General features: G+C 40.2%; 1 protein-coding gene across 1 annotated transcript; it reads right to left on the bottom strand.

The window, feature by feature from the left end:
• Positions 1-4,490: 4,490 nt before the first annotated feature.
• Positions 4,491-16,140, bottom strand: glra2 (glycine receptor, alpha 2; the record flags this gene model as incomplete). The annotated part of the gene is made up of 9 exons (XM_080038475.1): positions 4,491-4,760; positions 7,747-7,896; positions 9,194-9,408; positions 9,523-9,660; positions 9,757-9,839; positions 11,121-11,344; positions 12,819-12,886; positions 15,494-15,603; positions 16,052-16,140. 9 exons carry the CDS (start codon positions 16,138-16,140, stop codon positions 4,491-4,493), a joined length of 1,347 nt encoding a protein of 448 aa, XP_079894601.1.
• Between the last annotated feature and the right edge of the window lie 3,340 nt (positions 16,141-19,480).

The following is a 19,480-nucleotide window of genomic DNA, read 5'->3' as shown; positions in this document are numbered from 1 at the left end:
TTTATCCGTTACTTACTGCAGAGGTACTGAGAGACCTGTGTTACTAACCGTGCACACTAATCAACTAATCGGAATCAATCACATATTGTCCCTTCAATAATATTATCTGAAGAAGTCTATTGATGAATGGTGCAGCCAAGCTGTGTTCTAGTAGGTCAGAGGGTGTCCTCTCCTCTGGACTGTGGAACTCAGTGGGTCAACCAAAGAAAGGGGGTGTCCATTGATTGGATCGACAGTTGTAATGCAATCCATGGTGCACAGCCCACACACCTTTTATAATAGGTCCATACACCACACACACACACCTACTGTACATGAGTCTGTACTCCCATGTGAGGTAAAAGCTCAAAAAGAAAATCTTCATTACTTAACATTAGCAACATTTCAGTTTAATTTTCACATAATTAAAGCCTAATTGCTTTTCAAATACTTCACTATATATAACTGGAGGTATCAAATAAGGCATTGGAACATATGAAAATGTCATATTATCGTGGCCAAAATAATAATTCACAATATTATTAGACATTCTTAAGACACTTGAAATGGAATCACAAATATGTGTATTGCATCATAGATAGAACACATCTTTTAAAGATCAGAATGACAAAAACAACAAAAATCACTTCTTTTTTGAGTACAGTGGGAACGCCTTCTGCCAATCGTGACAGGTTTAGGATTTAGTAATTACTGTAAAGATGCTGCTTTGAGGCAATTAAAAATATATCAATAAAAGGACTATACATTACAGTAGCTAACCAGACAGCTTTTTCAAGTCACTCGAGTCGTGACAATACTCAATTATCTTATTACAGTTATCCAGATAAAGTAATATCGCCAGGATCAACATGTAGCGAGTGAGGCGATGAAGGGGAAAATAATAGGGGGGAGGGAGTACCGACAACGCCACCAGGGGAATTACACCCCTGGAAATAAAGAATAATTAATGATGTAACTTTTGTGTTGAATAACATTAACAATGCTGATAAGGCAAGCAGATTCGTTTAACTGACAGACAGAGATGGGAATTCAAAATAAACCAAATCTTTATTTAGATGGAAAAGAATCAAGATGTGCAGGAACTGGAACTACGAAGGATAAAAAGGGATTAGTGTGTAAAAATGAGTAAACAAGATAACTAAAGAGAAAATATTCTTTATTACAAAATAGCTAAAAATCATTTATATAGAAAATCTAAAAGTCACAATATCTAAAATGAATTAAATTAAATTCACTCTGTCACAGGGGGGGGGGGGGGGGGGCACACTCCACACCAACCACAGCAGAGACAAAGCCATACTGAGGCACAACACACCTGCTTCATATAAGGGCCTTGATTAGGGGACTGGGCCATTTTCAGGATGCCTTCAAGAGCACTATGTTCAACACTGTTCATAATGTCTTCTACATTGCTACAAACATATTGGTGTTATATTTGGCATTCATGATAACACCTTGTATCTCCCCATCCCACCCCTATATAGAAAAAAAACAAATGTTTGTTGAGGTTGCGCCTATTGCTTATCACATTGTGACATATTTCTAAGAGGGCCTTTTGGGCATAATACTATACTATTTAACAGTACTGATAAGATAAATAATACTTACTTTGACGGGCTACTAATTTGTATTGTGAACTATGAATATGCAGGCTGTTTCTTTCAAACACAAGGCCTTCCAACAGATAGAGTTTTAATGGAGATGGTTCAGTTGATTGGAAGTTGTGGTTTTTCAGATGCTGCTACATTTTATATTAGTCTCTGAAGTCAGTTTTCTTTAGCATGAAGCAAACATAGACACTAGTTTCTCTGTGATTTATAAGCAAAGTTACCTTGAGCTATAATGGAAGGAGCGGAAAACAGCAGAATTTGCTGCCGGTTTCATTCCAACTTTCCTACACTAGAAATTAATTTAATATAGTGTACTGTTCATGTTCAGGCATAAGAGACACTTATGGCAAAATTATGCACCAGCGGTCTTAACATCATTAATTTCCCGCTTTTCTCTCACACTGGTCCTCTCGATTTGCTGTGCAGTTGCTATGGCAACGCTCCTCTCAAGCCTCCCTCAGACTTCACACGGCAGCCTCCCTAAACCTTAATGTATGATGGAAAGTTGTTTCCCTCTTAAACACAATTATAAGCTGCAAATAATTTTCCCCCCATAAGCCGTCATACTGAACTTGATTGCATAAAGGCCGCTGTATCCTTTGCATATTCAGAGAGCGGTAATAATGTACTGTGTGATGTACGACTGTGTCTGTGAAAAGGATGGTATTTCCATGTGAGGATTAGTATTATTGATTAGTTTATAATCCCTGTGTGTTGGGCATTAAAAAGATACTGTAGTTGGCTAATTCATCAAGCCTGCTCAAAAGACCACGTGTTCATCTTAAAGACAAATATAAGATTGATGGGTTCAGGCATTGACTTCAGTTTGGTAAAATACATCATTTATAGTAGGACTATGTAACTACAGGATATCTAGCTTTACATCCTGTCTCTTTAGGGATGATGTATGTGGGTTATCCATAACGTTTGTCTGAGCTCCCATCAGCAACAACAGGTGGAGTAGGCTTTAGAAGCATGTTTATTGTAGCCTGTGTATTGCAATTGTCCTCTTGCCTGTGAACACCACACCAGTATTTTCCATTGAACTGGCTGGTATAAGCCCAAACTGATGGGATCTCTATGCTACAGTGTGAAGTCCATTATCATGCATTAATGGAAACCCACTGTCAGATCATATCTGTGTCACCCCAGGCCACCCACCGATCCATGGCGCGTGTCATCACCCTGACTTGTGTGCTGTCTCGCTGAGGAGAGAAGAGACCGGTTTTGTTGTTTTCTTTGATCGGATCCGCAACCGGGCGCAAAAAGCTTTTTCGTGTGTTTGTGCCTTTTTTTGTTGTAGTTGTTTTTTCTTGAAAGGTATCCATCTCCTGGCCAAGCAAGCACTACAGAGTGTGTGGAAGTATAAAAGAAAGCTGAGTCTTACTATGTGAATACACAACAGGAGAAAGTGGAAGTAAAGTAAATATATAGTGCACAGTCAATTTTATTGATGTACAGACCAGTAAATAACCATCTTCAGGAATAGCATTCAAGAAAGGAGTTCTTTACCACAGTATATCAGGAGTGCAAGGACCATTAGCTGCTCTGTACCATGAATGCAGATCCGTCCATCACTGTTGAATCCATTGACAAACATACGTATGTCACCATCCAGCAACACACACGTCAAGTGAAGGGAAACCAGTCCACGGCGGAGGTGGAAGAAGTACACATAAAGCAATTTTCTTTTTTTATAAACATAACCTTTCTTCCATTACAATAAATATATCATTAGACTAAAACTACAAAAAACATAGTCTCAAACTCTAAAACCATATATCTAATAATATACCTGGAGTATTCTACCGGGAATATAAATGAATGCATGACATGACAATATTGAGTAATGCAGTGCATGTTCACAGTTTGTAGGCTTACCTATACACTTGCCTGCAATTGGCCGCTATACTTTTATGAACCTAGCCTGTGATATATCACAGTTAATTTTTATTTTATATGACAGGGAACATTTGTGACTTTTTATAACATCTGAATAAACTTACATTGACTTTAAGTGACATCAGTTGTCCATGAATGTGATTTATAATACATTTAGAAGAATAAGGAAACAACGAGAATGACCTTTGGATGTCTGGCCACACATAGAAAAGCTCATACTGCGTTTTTCTCTCTGACAGATTACTAAGCAATAGGAGATAAAAAGGTGGAAAAAAAGAGAAGCACAGAAGTCCATCTCACCAAATGTCCTTGATATCTAAGGCCTCAGGTATTTGATAAAAATGCAGTATACAATTCCCAAATTGTTCACCTGCTCATGCCTGAAACGTGTGCCTGATGTCAGAAGGATGCACCTGTATGTGCTCTCTGCATGTATATTTTAGAAGTTTGACGATTTATTTTCTTCAGACAGAGAGGAAGTGCCATGACTATGGTACAATATAAAACTGTACTAAATGTACTTTGTAAGAAATATCCTGTTTGCAAGCACAACATGTCCTTGAGGTTCTGACTAAGCTACCATACGGTTACGAATTCATGGAATGTTTCTTTGTTTCTCGGTTGTCCAGACGCCAAGGCAGAATTGATTCGAAAATAATTTGGTCCTTCTCCTCCAGCAATGTTACTAAGCCTTCATCTAAAATCTTCTTTTTTTCTGAAGTTGTTGGAAATATTATGCAGCAGTACAACAACAAAAGCAACAAATTATAAGTGTGCCAGGAGCTGTTCCCTTTATCAGATCTAGAGCATTTCTGTATGATGCATGAACATGATACATTATCCCTGAAGGGAACACCGCCATTGTCATCACCATGGTGCCTTTCAATGCACAGTCTCCAAACCTCATCTCGCTGTGCTATACACGCATTTCCCAATCTGAGAAATGAAAAACACACGTTGTTTCGTCGAGCTCAGAGTCTATTTACTTTCATGCCTGATGATCTTGTAGGTGATCCAGTAGAAGACGTTGAACATTAGGAAAGCCAGAGGAAAGGCGGCCCTGGAGATAGTGTCTATCCTCTTTGCTCGGTCCACAAACTTCTTCTTTATGGTTTCTATGTCCTTAGGGGTTGGCTGGGGGTTCAGAGCTGGAGCAGCGTTCTTAACAGCTGAACCGTCCTTCGTTGGCACACACTGACTCATATTGTAGCCAGCAAAATTTAAGCGGCCATCACGCATATCATCGTCCTGAAAAGAAATAAGCACATGTGGACACATGGGTCTATTTAAATGACCGCAGCTGAATTTTTACGCTATACTTGTTAATGGCCACGTGAATTACTCATGAGATATGGCAAAGACTTTTAATTCCTCAAAACAGCCTGATGCTTTTAAAGTGACAACCCATTGAGAAAAACTGCATAGCAGATGAATCTTAATTCAGGCAAATATCGATAATGTCACACTACTTCAATATCCCAACAACATTCTAAAGCCATGGTAGCAGCTCTGTGAGGCTTAAGTTGGCTTCAGCAGCGCTTTGAACTAAACGCTAACACAGCAACTTTTAGCAGATATAATTGACACCATTTCTCACAATCTTAGTCAAACGTGTTAGCGTGCTAACATTTGCTAAGTAGCAGTAAACTGAAAGTACAGCGGAGGTTGATGGGAATGTAATTTGTTTTGCAGGTATTTGGGTCATAAACCAAACTGGTTGAAGATGGTCTTAGATGAGAATCCCCAACAGGCCCGGTTCTAGAAAGTCAGACTTGGGTGGGCCTGCAGAAATTTTGGGTGGGCACACTGGGCAGGGAGACCGAAGATGCGAGCGCGCGCAGAGCGCGCGAGCAGAAATGTTTTGCCGATGTAAGATCTCTGCGTCTTCTTTTTGGCGCATTTACTGTGAATTGTGTAGAACACAATATGCAAACAAACTTTGAGTGTTGTTGTGTGGGAGATTTGATTCTTGGATATTTTTTTTCGAAAATGTTTATGAATAACATATAATAATATACATTATATTCAACATAATGTATCTTTTTTTATTATTATTATTTTAGTATTAACTGTAGGCAGCCTGAGCTGATAGAAGAGGAAGCTTTGGGACTGGGCAACCTGGATTGTGGTAGTCCAGAGCTATATACTACACACTATATAGATAAAAAGTCCACTATTGCGATGTCCAGCTAGGTGAAAATAGTAGCCAGCCGAGGTCACAACCCTGCTAGGGGGGTCCGGGGGTATGCCCCCCCGGGAGATTTTTTTTTACCTTTTTAAAGTGAAATGCATGAATTTGGTGCACTTTGAGAGGAAAATTAAGAGGCTAAATCTGAGGAATTTTGTGTGAACAAATAATTTGGAGACACTGGGTCGGATGAATTAGAAGCTATTGAAGAAAGACACATGGATTTTCCATAGAAATATAAATTAGAAATAAAATATTATGCAGGGTCCTCTGGGATGGGCTTGGTGCTCTTTTTCTTTTACGGGACACATTTTTCTGTAATATAATGAATTCATTTAATGCAGTGAGAGGAACGAAGCAGAAGAACTCTGTTGTCCAGTTATAATTTTTTCCACAGACGAGGCTCAAATAGGCTATAGACTATACACAGTGCATGGGCAACTGAGGGCAGCCCCATTTTCAAATATTTTTAAATAAACTCAATACACACTGTGCATGCCATGGACTTGAACGTGACGTGATCAGTTAACCTCGGATTACCTCCCAGATGAACTGATTCAATCATTAAGCTATTAATCTACCAAACCATTGTATTCCTTTTATTGTATGATAATTTACATTTACATAATATGATGTTGGTATCAAACAAAAAAAAAACAAAAAAAAAAATTGGGCGGGGAGGGGGGCCTGGCAGTGGGGACCCTAAGCAACCGCTCATTTCGCTTATGCCTCGGACCTAGTGGGTCTGGACGTCCACCTAAAAAAAAAAAAAAAAATGTTGATAGGGGGGGCACAGCCCACATTTGGGGGGGCACGGCCCACCCTGGCCCCTGGCTACAACCGGCCCTGATCCCCAAACATATTACAATTAATCATTCATAGTAATTGTACAACCATTAATTTGGTCTATTCTGTATATACAACATTTATGGTTGGTCAATCCTGGAAGAGGTATCCCTCCAACGTTGCTCTTCTTTCCTCTCGTATAATATTTTTCTTAATTTGAATCAACAGTCTAGAGCAGGGGTCTCCAACCTTTTTTCAACTGAGAGCTACTTTGAAAAAATTATTGTGGCCAAGAGCTACTTGCATCAAATCGCTTATATTTATTTACATTGCACACATCAACTGAATTAAGCTTTCTGTTTGTAGACGTGTGAAATTACATAATGCTTATCAAAAATTATTTCTCATCAAAGGTCCACGAAAACATCACTACTTTACACTTCTTTTGGGCCACATTTACATCACTGAAAATTGACATCAATGTCTATACTACACTTCTAATTGTGATGCAAATCATTGTTCCCCCCAGGACATTTCTCAGTCAAGGTGGTCCCTGCCCAGGTGTACCGGAGGGGATATTTGGCTCAAAGATGCCAATACGCATTAAAGAAATAGACCATTTTTTTAATGAATACAACAGACAACTGACCTTACAGTTGTGGAATTTTGTTTGCTATGTCCATGTACAAATGTTGTACAAACATGCAGACAGCACAAAATACAATTAAAGAAAACTTCTACAGACCTACACACTTAACATTTGTATGCACATCAAAGAGCAAATTCAACTTTTTGGATGTTGGGCTGTTGTTACCGTTGTTGGATTTTAAACTTAAAAAAACGATTTTTTTATTTTTTATTTTTTTCAATAGTTGGTCAACCTATCAGGCGAGCTGCTTGAAACCTGCCCGCGAGCTACTGGTAGCTTGCGAGCTACTGGTTGGAGACCCCTGGTCTAGAGGATGTTGTGTGCTGTACAGAGTGTAAAGTGAGCTATAAAACAGAATTAGAAGAGACCGTTTACTGCATGATTTAAAACTTCAACCTTTTGAAGATACTGGAGGAAAAGTCAGATGACCCCCAAAGTAATTAGGATTCATCCTCTGGGTACCATGCATCGCTGTACAAAATCTACAGAGCTACAGATATATTTTAGTCTGGATCACAGTGGTGCAGACGACATCTCAACATTGCCATCCTTAGTTTGCTAGTGTGGCCAAAAAGTTTGATAACCAAACAGCGAAGACTTTGAAAGCCTACCTTTTGAGTTCTCCTTTGTCTTCGCCTCAGGCGAAGGAACTCTTTCTGTTGCCTGGAGACAAAATTAACCCCAGCATATTCTAGCAATGCAGAAAATACGAAGAGCAAACACACAGCCATCCAGATATCAATGGCTTTGACGTAGGAGACCTAGGAGAGAAAACAGATGTCCTTTGTTAGATCCTCCAAGGTGACAGCACCAGCCATCAATTCAAATCCAGTGTGAATTTGTGCTTTGACTTAAAATATTGGTATTAACTTTCCTTTTTTCATTTTGAATCCTAGATCTCCTATCTCTTATATCTTCCTATCTGAAGTTACATTTTTCTCTCCCTCTTTATCTTCCTCATTATGTCAACTAACTGGGAATTCTAAATTACTGTAATTATAGCTAGTGTTTGCTAACAAGTGTATCAGAGCTGCCAGTAATGTCAGCAAGTGAATAGCCATACACAATTGCTGCGTGAAGAACACAAAAAAACGTAGGATTAATAGTTTGTACCCTTAGCACTGGTTTTGAGAAAGCGATAGGGTGTAGGGGAAAGCCTTTGCTGCTCATCAGTGTGACCACATAACAATCATGACAGCTGATTAGCATGTGGAGAAAACAACTCAGCTTTTCCAGGGCACTTAAGGTTTGGCGAGTTATAGTTTTTTCTATAAATCAAGGCTCACAAAGGCGTCGCTTTAAATATTTATCAGCAAACGTGTCTTTTATGTGAGAATCTCTGATGTGCAGACTGATGTGCAGAGAGTGATTGATCATCAAGATCTGACTCTCGCTGCCTGTAGTACCCTTCACAATATCTGCATTATAATTCACCCTGATTGAAAGCAAGCTACAACAGACTGCCACTGTTGTCGTATATATATATGCCTTATAATGACAACATTTTCTTTGCTGTGACAAAGATGCTCACAGATGCTAACAGAAGCTTCCCATTTATGGTTTAGGCATCTCTGAAATCTCTGGAAAAAAATGTGGTGGCTTTCACATAATAGGTTTTCTTCATAAATGTAACTGCTAATCATTTCATGTAATTAACCAATTCTAGAGGCCTGTCCTATTGGGATATTGGGTTCTACACTCTTATTTTAATCACGTTTATATTCTTTTATTTTTATAAAACAAACTTAAGACTTAAAAGGTAAACACAATGTGTCTAGTGGGGATGTATCAGAGGCCATCTTAAAATAAAATGTGCTCTTAAATTCAAACAAAACCAAAGTAACCTTTGTCTCAGCAAAATTGCATACCCATTATCTTTTTTCTATCACAGAATTGAATTCGATACTTGCTACCATTAGACATCAACCTGTGACAACATTACACCATCATGCATACGGCATAGTTCATTCAAATCCCAACACTTGAGTAGCCAAACTTGATTTTAAACATTTGCAGCGTGCCAATTTTCCATTTCCAAAACGAAACTAATAGGTCTACCTTTGGAAGAGACGCTCTGGAGCCAGAGCTTTGGGTGGTCATAGTAAGCACAGTGGTGATGCCCAGTGCCACTCTGGCAGGAGCAGCGTCCATATTGATCCAAAAAGACACCCACGAGAGGATGACAATGAGGAGGGAAGGAATGTACATCTGGATCAGGTAGTATCCCATCTGTCGCTCCAGACGGAAATTAACTTCTATACAGGTGAATTTACCTGTTCGAACAGCAAGAAGACACACATTTTGATTGAGCTGCCGAAACATGAAAAACTAGGTCAGCGGCGTTTGAAACTGTAAATAAGTGAATATTTATATGAGTGTCTTCTGACCAGTGTTGTAGTGTTTGGTACAGTAGCCCAGCTCCTTCTCTTCCCTCATGATGAACTGAGGCAGTGTGAGCCCCTCGATCACCTGCACAGCACCGTTCTCCAGCCACTCGAAGACCAAGTCGTTCATGGTGTAGCCAACTATCGACACAGAGCAATGGATGGTTGGATACATTTAAATATTAGGCGGATACTCACTTGAATGACTGTCTGAGGCAAAAAAAAGTCAGTGCTTACAACTTTCCAGTTGCATGGTACAAGTCTGGGTATCCATCGGGAAGTTCTTCAGATCCATCGGGCAGGAGAGGATGAGAGTCAACCTACGATGTGAGACAGGGTGCTACAGTAAGAAGACATAGGGAATGGACTACACCATTGAATATACTGTATGATATTTGATTTTAAGAGGAATATAGTTATATTTTCTGGATATAGACTCTGTATTGTGTGAACCCCTTCTCCTATCTGATGGCCTGCTGACATATCATGTAAGATTCCCTTCAGCAGGTTCCTATCACACTTTCATTACTTCAACTTATTGCCTCTGTGATTCACTGTCTTCTCTCTCTCTCTCTCTCTCTCTCTCTCTCTCTCTCTCTCTCTCTCCGGCCTTTTTTCCTGACCCACTCTGCCCCTTCACACCTGAGCACCCCTCAGTCTTGAGCCGCTCCCTAAATGGACTCAAAATTGGTCTCACCGTTGCAGAGAAAATTGGACACTGTGTGAGATTGAAGTTGTATGGAAATGAAATGAACGTACTGTACATTCATATCTTGTACTGAGTTTTGCTCAAATTCTGATGTCGATATACACCTTTTAAAATGTCATCCATCCTGCACGTTTCAGGGTTTTCTTCCACAATGCTCTTGTGGAGTGAGAAATTGTGCCTGCGGAGAAGCCGACATGAAAAGGATTCTCATTTTTATCTTAGCTTTGGATTCTCAACAATGCCCCTGAGACTATCTTGCCCTCTTGCAATCAGTGTTCCTTTTATCAAAAATCTACATTGCACATGGGGACGTACTGTAGTTCATTGAATTATGCCATTTCAAAGGAGCGTCAGACTGTATCTTTTAGATTGACAGTCTTTGATGTTTGAGAGGAAATGTAAGGAAAGCAATAAGTGAACTTGTCCTGGGGTGATATATACATCAGGGATTTTGCTTCTCTAAAGCATCGATTTTCACTCAGCACAAAGTCCTACCTCAGCTACAGGCCAGCCATGGCAAATAGTTTAAACAAGGACTGCAACTAACACATCATTTTTATTATTTTCTATTATTTTCTCTTTTAATCGCTTTGGACTACCGGCAGTGGAAAATGACAATCACATCTCCTAGAGCCCATGGTGATATCTCATGAAGATTAAGAAGACTAAGATTCCAAAGCCCAAATGTTTTCAGTTTAGTATTTTAGAAGACAAAGACAACTGCAACATATAAAAGCGTTATTCCTTTTTTTTAAATCTTTTCCAATTGATCGATAATCATTTGTGGATTAAATGTGTGTCGATCAACCAATCCCGAAACACAACTAAGCCTCTATCTGTATCTCTATCTAAGCTTGAGTCGTTTGAACCACAACATGCTCAGCAGCTTCACCTAATACTGTAAAGGACAGTCCCGTCCTTGAAGACCCGCAGCAGCTTGTTGTCTGTGGTGACGTCATGGAAGTTGGCTCCTTTCTCGTTGGCAAAGAACAGGTCGGGCTTCCATATGGAGTCCAACATGGATGGGTCCAGGTCCAGGGAGGAATCTGGGTATTTACTATACGCCAGCCGAGGGTCATTCCACTTCTGCCGCAGGAAGATGTTCACTCTGTAATCCTGCAGAGATGACAAGCGGCTTTGCATATTTTGTTGTGCAATGATTGGGCTTATGAGAAAGCATGCCGGCTGTCATCAACACTAGTTCGACTATTATATCTATCTATATATCTATATATCCTCCGTTAAATGGGGTCAATAGGAAATTTGTATTGGTAACCGTCTGTCCTTTGTAATTATTCTGATGCACAAAAATTCATATCTAATAGATAAAAATTAATAAGTTAACAAGCATGCATCTACTGTAACAAGTAAAAATACATTTGTTTACATGTATTATCTTGTGTTTTAAAAGTAACTGAATGCTATCACTCGATACCATACTTGTTGTTTGCCGTAAAGATTATCTACACACAACAGTGTAGTTAACTTTGATTCACTTTAACATTAAAATGCAGTTAAAACATTAATGCATATATAATTGTACAATACAATACATAATTACATACTGGATACAATAATGCTCTTAAAGTGACCATTCTGTATATTAATTTCTATCAAAATATGATAAATAATAAAATGGATGATGAGCAAAAAAAGGAATTTCAAGGCACATTTGGCAAAATCCATATATTCCAGCACGCATACTGTTAAAGTTGGATTGGATTGGATTGGATTGGAAAGTTAAAAGTTGGTTTCAGATTCACTTGATGATATTGTTGCATTTGCAAAACATTGACCTTATAATAACTTTGATTTCTGATCACATTTATGTAATTTAAAGAAGCCAATGATGATTTATAAGATGTATTAAGTATATTCTTAAATGTGATGAAGAAAACTCTGTTAGTGCAGTTAGTAGTAAACTGAGTGCCCGATTGCATAGAGTAATTGAGATGTCATGATGATGATAGACCCTTATGTGGCTTGACATTTCATCAGCATATTGGCGGTTCCAAACATTTGGGTGTGCGCGTGTCTAAAGCTGTGTAATTCCCTGGCAATCTTACCAGCTCCAGCTCCTGGCAAATTAACATCCTTCATTCCTAATCTAAGTAGTTATTATCACTCATTATGAATCCTTTGATCATGATGAGTTTGAATGCAGCCTCGCAGGTCTTGTATATTTATCCCTCAGGCACTTGGATGCCTTCACACATCCCATATTGTGGATCAGCTTGTTTCGGAAGCCCCAGCCCCCCCCCCCCACACTGTTACTGGCTGCACTTAAAGTGACTTACTGATGGGGATCCGTGGCGTGAATTATTAAAATCTGGTCATACACGTGTATAAGGGGCAAAAAAACAATATTTAGTGGGATAGCCGAAGGACAAATCTTATTTATAATGTGTGTGTGTAAGCCTTGTGGACCCGCCAATAGACTCCTCAGTGGCAAAAACAAAGTCTTAAGTGAAAAAAAAGGTAGAAACAGCAATGGTAAATGTTTAGGGTTAGTGCAAAACAGGAATGAGTTCAGTCTTAACTCCTGAGCAAAGGGCTTTAGAACATAATCCGAGGACAACATTCAACTCACCATTGTAGTTTCTGCTATAGAACCAAAGCTGTTGATAAATATGTTGCAGGTAACATTAACTGGTGGACCTGCAGGTTGAGGGATAGATAACACATTGACACATTGTCCAAATCAGCCAAAAGTAGAAAAAAACGCCAGAGCAACTCACCATGGTTGTTTCTGTGACAGAGCCGAAACTGTTGATAAAAATATTGCATGATACGTTTACGGGGGAACCTGTGAAAATGGGATGACAATGACATGACAGGAAAAAAGCCTTAAACCATATCGTCAAGGACCACTGGGCATGGGGCGGAGAAGATGTTTTTGATAAGGGAAATTTGGTTCTTTTGGTTCCGATGCTGCTGTTTCACCGTGTACGTCAACATGCATTAATGCAAACAAGCACTATTTTTTATTGTTTTTAACTATTTTTCGGAGTGGGTGGTGACATGTTGCATGCTTTGTCTGGTTAGTTGGACACAAAAGAAGATCACACTAACCATGATTGGCTTTGCTAAAGACTGACTTTCAAAGAATTTGCTGAATGCTGCTAAAATGCAACTTCATTCAAGCACAATATAAAGATCGAGGATGACATCAAACTGTGTCAGCTTGTTATAATCTCCCGTAACGGTGATCTTCTGTGGTGGAAATACTGCAGACGCATTTTCCCCCTGACATTCCGTCTCTATAGGTTCAGCAGAGGATGCATGCACACACAGACACATGCACTTGCACACACACACAGTGTTAGTTAGAGCTTTGACGTTCAGCTGAATGATCAGGGGAGCTATTTTGATCATCGATTCATCGTTGCGGTAACTCTTTAAGACAAAAGTGCCTCTAAAATCACTCTTTCCAGCCTTTAAAATGTGTAGAAATATAATTCGTATTTTTTAAAACCAAACATATTTGGGGTTTGCACCTTTGGTTGGTAAAAACAAGCTATTTGAATTTGTCACATTGTGCTTTTGGAAATTCTGATTGACATGTTTTAACAAGCTCTGGACATTTTCTGTAGCAAACAATGACTCTTTTATTTCAGAAAGTAATCTACGGAATATTCAATGATACAAAATAAATACAATACTTTTCAGTAGAAGTTCTTTAGTAATTTGTAAGTTGTAGTATTGATTCAGGGCATTTTCTACCCAACACTGTGTGGAAAATGTACCCAGCGTGCTCTAATGAGTAGTGATTTTTACTCCACAGAGTGGCCTAGCCTGAAATCTGTTTGTGGCGGTTGGCAGGTTGTACCAAATGAAGTCACTGCAAATCTTTTTTTTTCTCTCGATCAGATAAGTGAAGTTGTAAGCCCTTCCCAGTGCCCTTCCGCTGCTTGTGCTTTCTTCATCAATACTGCATGGCACTTGGTATTAATATTTTCCTTGGTTTGTCGTCAGGTAGCAACATTTAACAGCAGAAGCGGAGAAAAAATAAATAAAGCAGTACCTCCTCACAACCAACTCAGCAAGGAAATCTAGGTCAGCCTTCAGAAACACAGTTCAACACTGTCTTCAAAGTATATGACAAGCAGGTTCGCAACCCAGATCATCAGATCATGGTGCATTAATACAAAAGTCTTTGTTTTCTTGCTATACGATGCTTTGCTTGTGTACAAGACAGGCAGATTCACCAGCCCTAGAACGCAGAGAGAATTCAAATTGAACTGGAATGTCGACATTAAGCCTTGTAATCCATGTGTGCTCATCCTCTCATTATTAGCTAGAAAGAGTTGCTCTCACTTCATCCCCTCTTAAGTCCATTTTAGCAATCTTGTCAACATTTTTCCACTTCCTCCCAGATGGAGAGGAGGAAAGATCAGTGCCGTGTGACTCTGAACCCCAAGTGATCAATCCATTCGCTACATTGTCTGTCTGTTTGTCTGCTTAGGAAACCCCTAAAAAACTCCAACAATCCCCCCCCCCCCTGACCCAGCCCGAAGTGGGCCCGAGCCCCAGCGAGGCGACCCCTGCTCCACTCATCTCCGTTCCAGTGACAGATGCTGTGTCTATCCTCAGCATCACATCGACAACAACAGAGAAAGCCAGTAGCTTGCAGCCTTGCCACGGGGGCTACAATCCATCATTTGTCCTGTCATGGTGGCATCCCAGTCTGCATCTGTCACAGTGATATTTCCAAGCCCCCCCCCCCTTTTTATTTATCCCCCCCGCAAACTATCATTTGATGGAGATACGGATTTATTCTGTCAACATTTGAAACAAATGAAAGCAAGCGTGCAATGTCACAATGTGGGGTTAGTTGATGATTCCACTCAAGCCAAGACAACCATGTAACTGTCAACTGAAGTGATTGACTGATCTTATCAAAAGGACTGGCAAGCAAGCAAGCAGCACAGTAACTTGGCATCAGATAACAGTCAAGCGATAATGTCAGTGTTGTGTATTTAGAGCTACAATGTAAGTGTTCAGGGTGGGGGATGGATACTGAGCAGGGATAAATGCATTGTACATTGTTTCACATGAAATATAAAATAGATGCCATGCATACAGGTTTCTAGAGACTAATTTGCAACCAAAAAAAAAAGGCAAAAAAATAATACTTCATGGACAACATACGTTAAGAAGAGGTGCTTTTCATGTGGTGTGGGGCTAAAGGTGCAGAGACACAGTGATGTGGAGTGAAGCGTTGTGCGAATATTACCACATAGATAAAGACAATGACAAACCAACCTTTAAAATTCGGTCGTATTCGCGCGTCATAGCCCGAGGTGCGACCCATGAGAGAGTCCAGAAAGTCTGATGGAGACAGGTTGGAGGAGGGCTCCTTGGCATCCACAACTCTGGAAGAGAGACAAGCACACACACACACACACACATCAGTGAAGAAAATGACTATCAGCCTGTGAAAAGCAGGAGTTTAAACCTTATCTCTCGGCTAGCAGCTGCTATGGGAGACGATTTTGAGGTGATGTGCAAGCGTGTGTGATTTCGACATCGTGAGCTCCTTCTTTTTTTTAATGAGAAAGAGCGGTATTTCTGTTACATCATGCCAGATACAAGTATCACAATATTATGTAATTTTAAAGGAACCACCATAAGAATATTGATGGCATAAAAGCTTACAAATAATGCCATTGCGTGCATGAATGTGTCAAAAGTAATTTTGTTGTTTTATAAATTAGGTATAGTTCAAACTGTTGAAAAAACAGTGTAACTTTAGTCAATCCCCATCAAATCAGCAACCGAGAAAAAAAATCAAATAAACGTTTGGTAAATGAATTGGCCTACCTGAAGTTGTTTGTCTCCATGAAATATGTAAATAAAGCTGCCAAAACCTTGATGAAAAAGGAGCGATTCATTCCTGGTGGTTTTCCCATGTGCTCACTTTTTTATTTCTTCCATATGTTTACATTGGTCAAACACATAATCCAAATTGGGGTGTCGCTTTCTTCCTGACCAATTCGTCGGTGTTTGGCTGTTCTTGTGTCACACAAACATACAGGAGACATTCCTCAACGCAGCCACAGATCATAGTTTAGTTTCATGAAACTCTGACTCCCGAAGACGGATTTCTCGAGGCGGAGGTGTGAAGAAACATCAGTCCTGTGGACAGACGCCCATAGGTGAAACTCCGAAACGCAACGGCTGGAAGCTCCTTTTCATTGACATTGGCTCAGATCTAAAAGCGCGCTCTCGGAAGAAAACCCCGTTGGCCCGTGTCGTTACTCGTGAAGTGAAATCTCTCGCAGGTGGAGGACCGTTCTGTGTTGAGGAATGGGAGTGGAACGCCTTTTTTTTCGTTTCAGCACTTGGACAGCTCCAGGTTCCGTTACGCGCAAGCGCAAGACTTATAAAGTGGTGGACGTGAGTCGATTTTCAAAAAATCCAATAAACGAGGGAGAAAATCTTCAGAAAAATAGTCAAACATTGTCTTCGGAGGCTGTTACATAACGAAAGGTGCCAGTTTTAAATGTTACAGCGTCTATCTCACAGGAGCGCGCTCAGCTGCGCACGAGTATCATGGCGTTATAGAGATGTTTCATGTTTTCCAGTGGTGTAGGCTAATTAAGTACAATAAATGATATGGATAATGTGGTGGCGGGTCTAATGTAAATCTATCTTCTGGAGAAAATGTGATTTGAAACCTACATTTCTAAAAAAAAAAAAAAACGTATAGGCTACTCTAATAGGCTATAATTATTCAAGGATGCAGGCCTATAACATAAAATTGATTGCATGCTCTGACATCATCTCTGTCTGTATGTCTACGCAATGTTTTCCCCCATCCTTTTGTGTTTAGCAACCTACATCCTCACGGAGATATGAAAAGTGTAAACAAAGGACGCACCAGCGAGAAACCGCTGGGAGAGTAGTTGGTACCCCGGTTGCCCTGGAAACAGATTTCCGAGGCACATCATTGGAAATGCTGAAAGGTTGGCCTCCCAGAGCGAGACGACGGAAGAGAGCTGACTGACAGACAGAGACACAGACGGAGACGGCAGGGGGATATGTACTATAGGCTGAGAGAAGAGGAACAGAGGTTTAGTATACGGACAGCACACAGTTTAGCAAACAAAAAAGGAGAAAATAATTCAACATAAACAAATGCTAATAAATAGATAATAAGCAGCACGGGAACCTGGCAGTGTGAGGATGTGAGTTGGCTATAAGAGACTATATGTAGCCTGCCTACTATACATGAATGACTCATTCAACATGAACTCACAGGCATGTGCTGTGGAGCAAATAGCTGAACTTAGTATAGGGGGGAAAGAAAGAGGGATTTAATTCACATCAAATGAACACACAGGCGTCATGTTGTGAGATTGCTCTCATCACAAGGCTTAACGCTATGACCTGCTCTTGGCCATATTATTACACTTATGTCTGACACTTTGTTGCTGACCAGTTTCTAGATCATCTCGGGCATTTCTCAGCCCCTGAGGAAGAATGGGTGTGTTCCCTTCCTGTGTTTCTTTATTACAAGTGTAATCTCTTGTTTAAAACATGTATGGCATGTTCTGCGGCATGTTCATGCATACCGAATGCCTTGTGTGAATTATTTACCAACAGGCAAATGTTCTGTATAAGTCCACATTTTGTTCGTTTATTTACAACGACGAACAAACAAACGTTTGAATCAACACCTCCTTTCAAGGGTCATGATGAGTAGCACAGCATCCAGGTTTATGTGGATGACTCTAGTGTCATAGTGCCTGATCCAAGGTACAAAATAAATAAAAATCTGATATTCTGTGAAGTTGATTTAATGAATCCATTTTCTTACTGGTCGGGGCCAAAAATTGTCTTTGGGCTCAAGTCATTTATTTCTCATCGTGGAGACAGCTGCGTTTGGCTTGTCTGTGCAATGACAGCCAACCAGAGCTTCAATTGGCCATTAGTTTCCATGAGTGATGACTTTGGGCCAGGTGGGTCACGTAATTAAAGGAGGATAAGTCAAATATGTGTGTCATTAAGAGAGAGAGAGAAGACATCTCTCTCTCTCTCTCTCTCTTTCTCTCTGCGAAAGGAGAGCATAAAAACAGAACAGTAATTTTTTGACTAGAACTGTCTGTCTTTCTCATTTATCCAGCAGCTTCCACATGGCCATTAAAAATCACAGGCTCAAGATGGGTGAAGGCGCTATTTTAAAGCAGCCCACACACAACAGCGAGATTGGTCGCCACTGCCTGTTATTCTGTGGGGAATTAAGGGGGCTTTACATCATCTGGCTCATTGTGTTGTCTAAAGGGATTTTGCAGCTCAGTTTATAACTTCAAAATGAAATCAATAGGTTTCCTCTTTTGTTATGTCTCTGTTATATCATTACAACCCCAAAATAACATACGTATCGGTTTAGCCGGCTGTAATATAATTTGCATCTATATTTGTAGACGGAAGTGCTTTCTTTAAGAAGGATACGGTTTAAGCAACTGGATGCTCCATGTAGTCAGCCTACTGTGGGCTGTTGTCATTGATCCACACATACACACACACCCCCACCACCCACTCCAATCACTGAAGAGTTGTGGACTGTCTGGAGAGCTCACCTGGAAACAACAAGCAAAGGCTTTACCACCCTGATGCTCATGTGCACTGGACTGGAGACAATTGTGAGCTGCAGAGTATCTGTTGCTCCCATCGATTCCTTGTATCTTTATCCCACTTAATGACTTTTTGGCTCCATAATTCAACTCATGGATCTGATCCGGGGGCCTAGCGGGGCTTTAGGGGGGAGGGAGTGACTAGTGGTGGTGGTGGGAGCTATACTTTGATGAGACAAACACAACGCTGCCGGAAGGAAGAAAAATAAGGCGAAAAAAGGATTTAATGAGTGGATTCTTGAAGAAAAGGAAGGATTTGTGATTTTTTTTCTCTGGTGCAACAAAACCCAACACACTTATCATAATCTCTCTATCGCAACAAAACGGGGCTATTTTGAGGGCCTTACGTGGCACGCAAGAGAATGATAAACACGTTCAGATTAAACAGACATTACTACACACACCCAGCCCAGGCACATAGGTGAATGTTTAAAAATACCGCTCTCTAGATGTAATATATAGGAGCTACAGGAGTCATGTGAACCACGGGTGAATGCACACATGTCTAAATGCCCCACAAGGATGTTGCTTCTTTGGTCAAGTGATCCCTCCGGGCCAAGTGAAGAGAGAGCCAGTCTGGTCCTTCCCCAATACCCATCTGTCAATCACAGCT

Source organism: Ammodytes marinus (assembly GCF_949987685.1).
Source record: "Ammodytes marinus genome assembly, chromosome: 12".
NCBI classification, from domain to species: Eukaryota; Metazoa; Chordata; class Actinopteri; order Uranoscopiformes; family Ammodytidae; genus Ammodytes; species Ammodytes marinus.
This window is presented reverse-complemented; position numbering and strand designations above follow the sequence as displayed.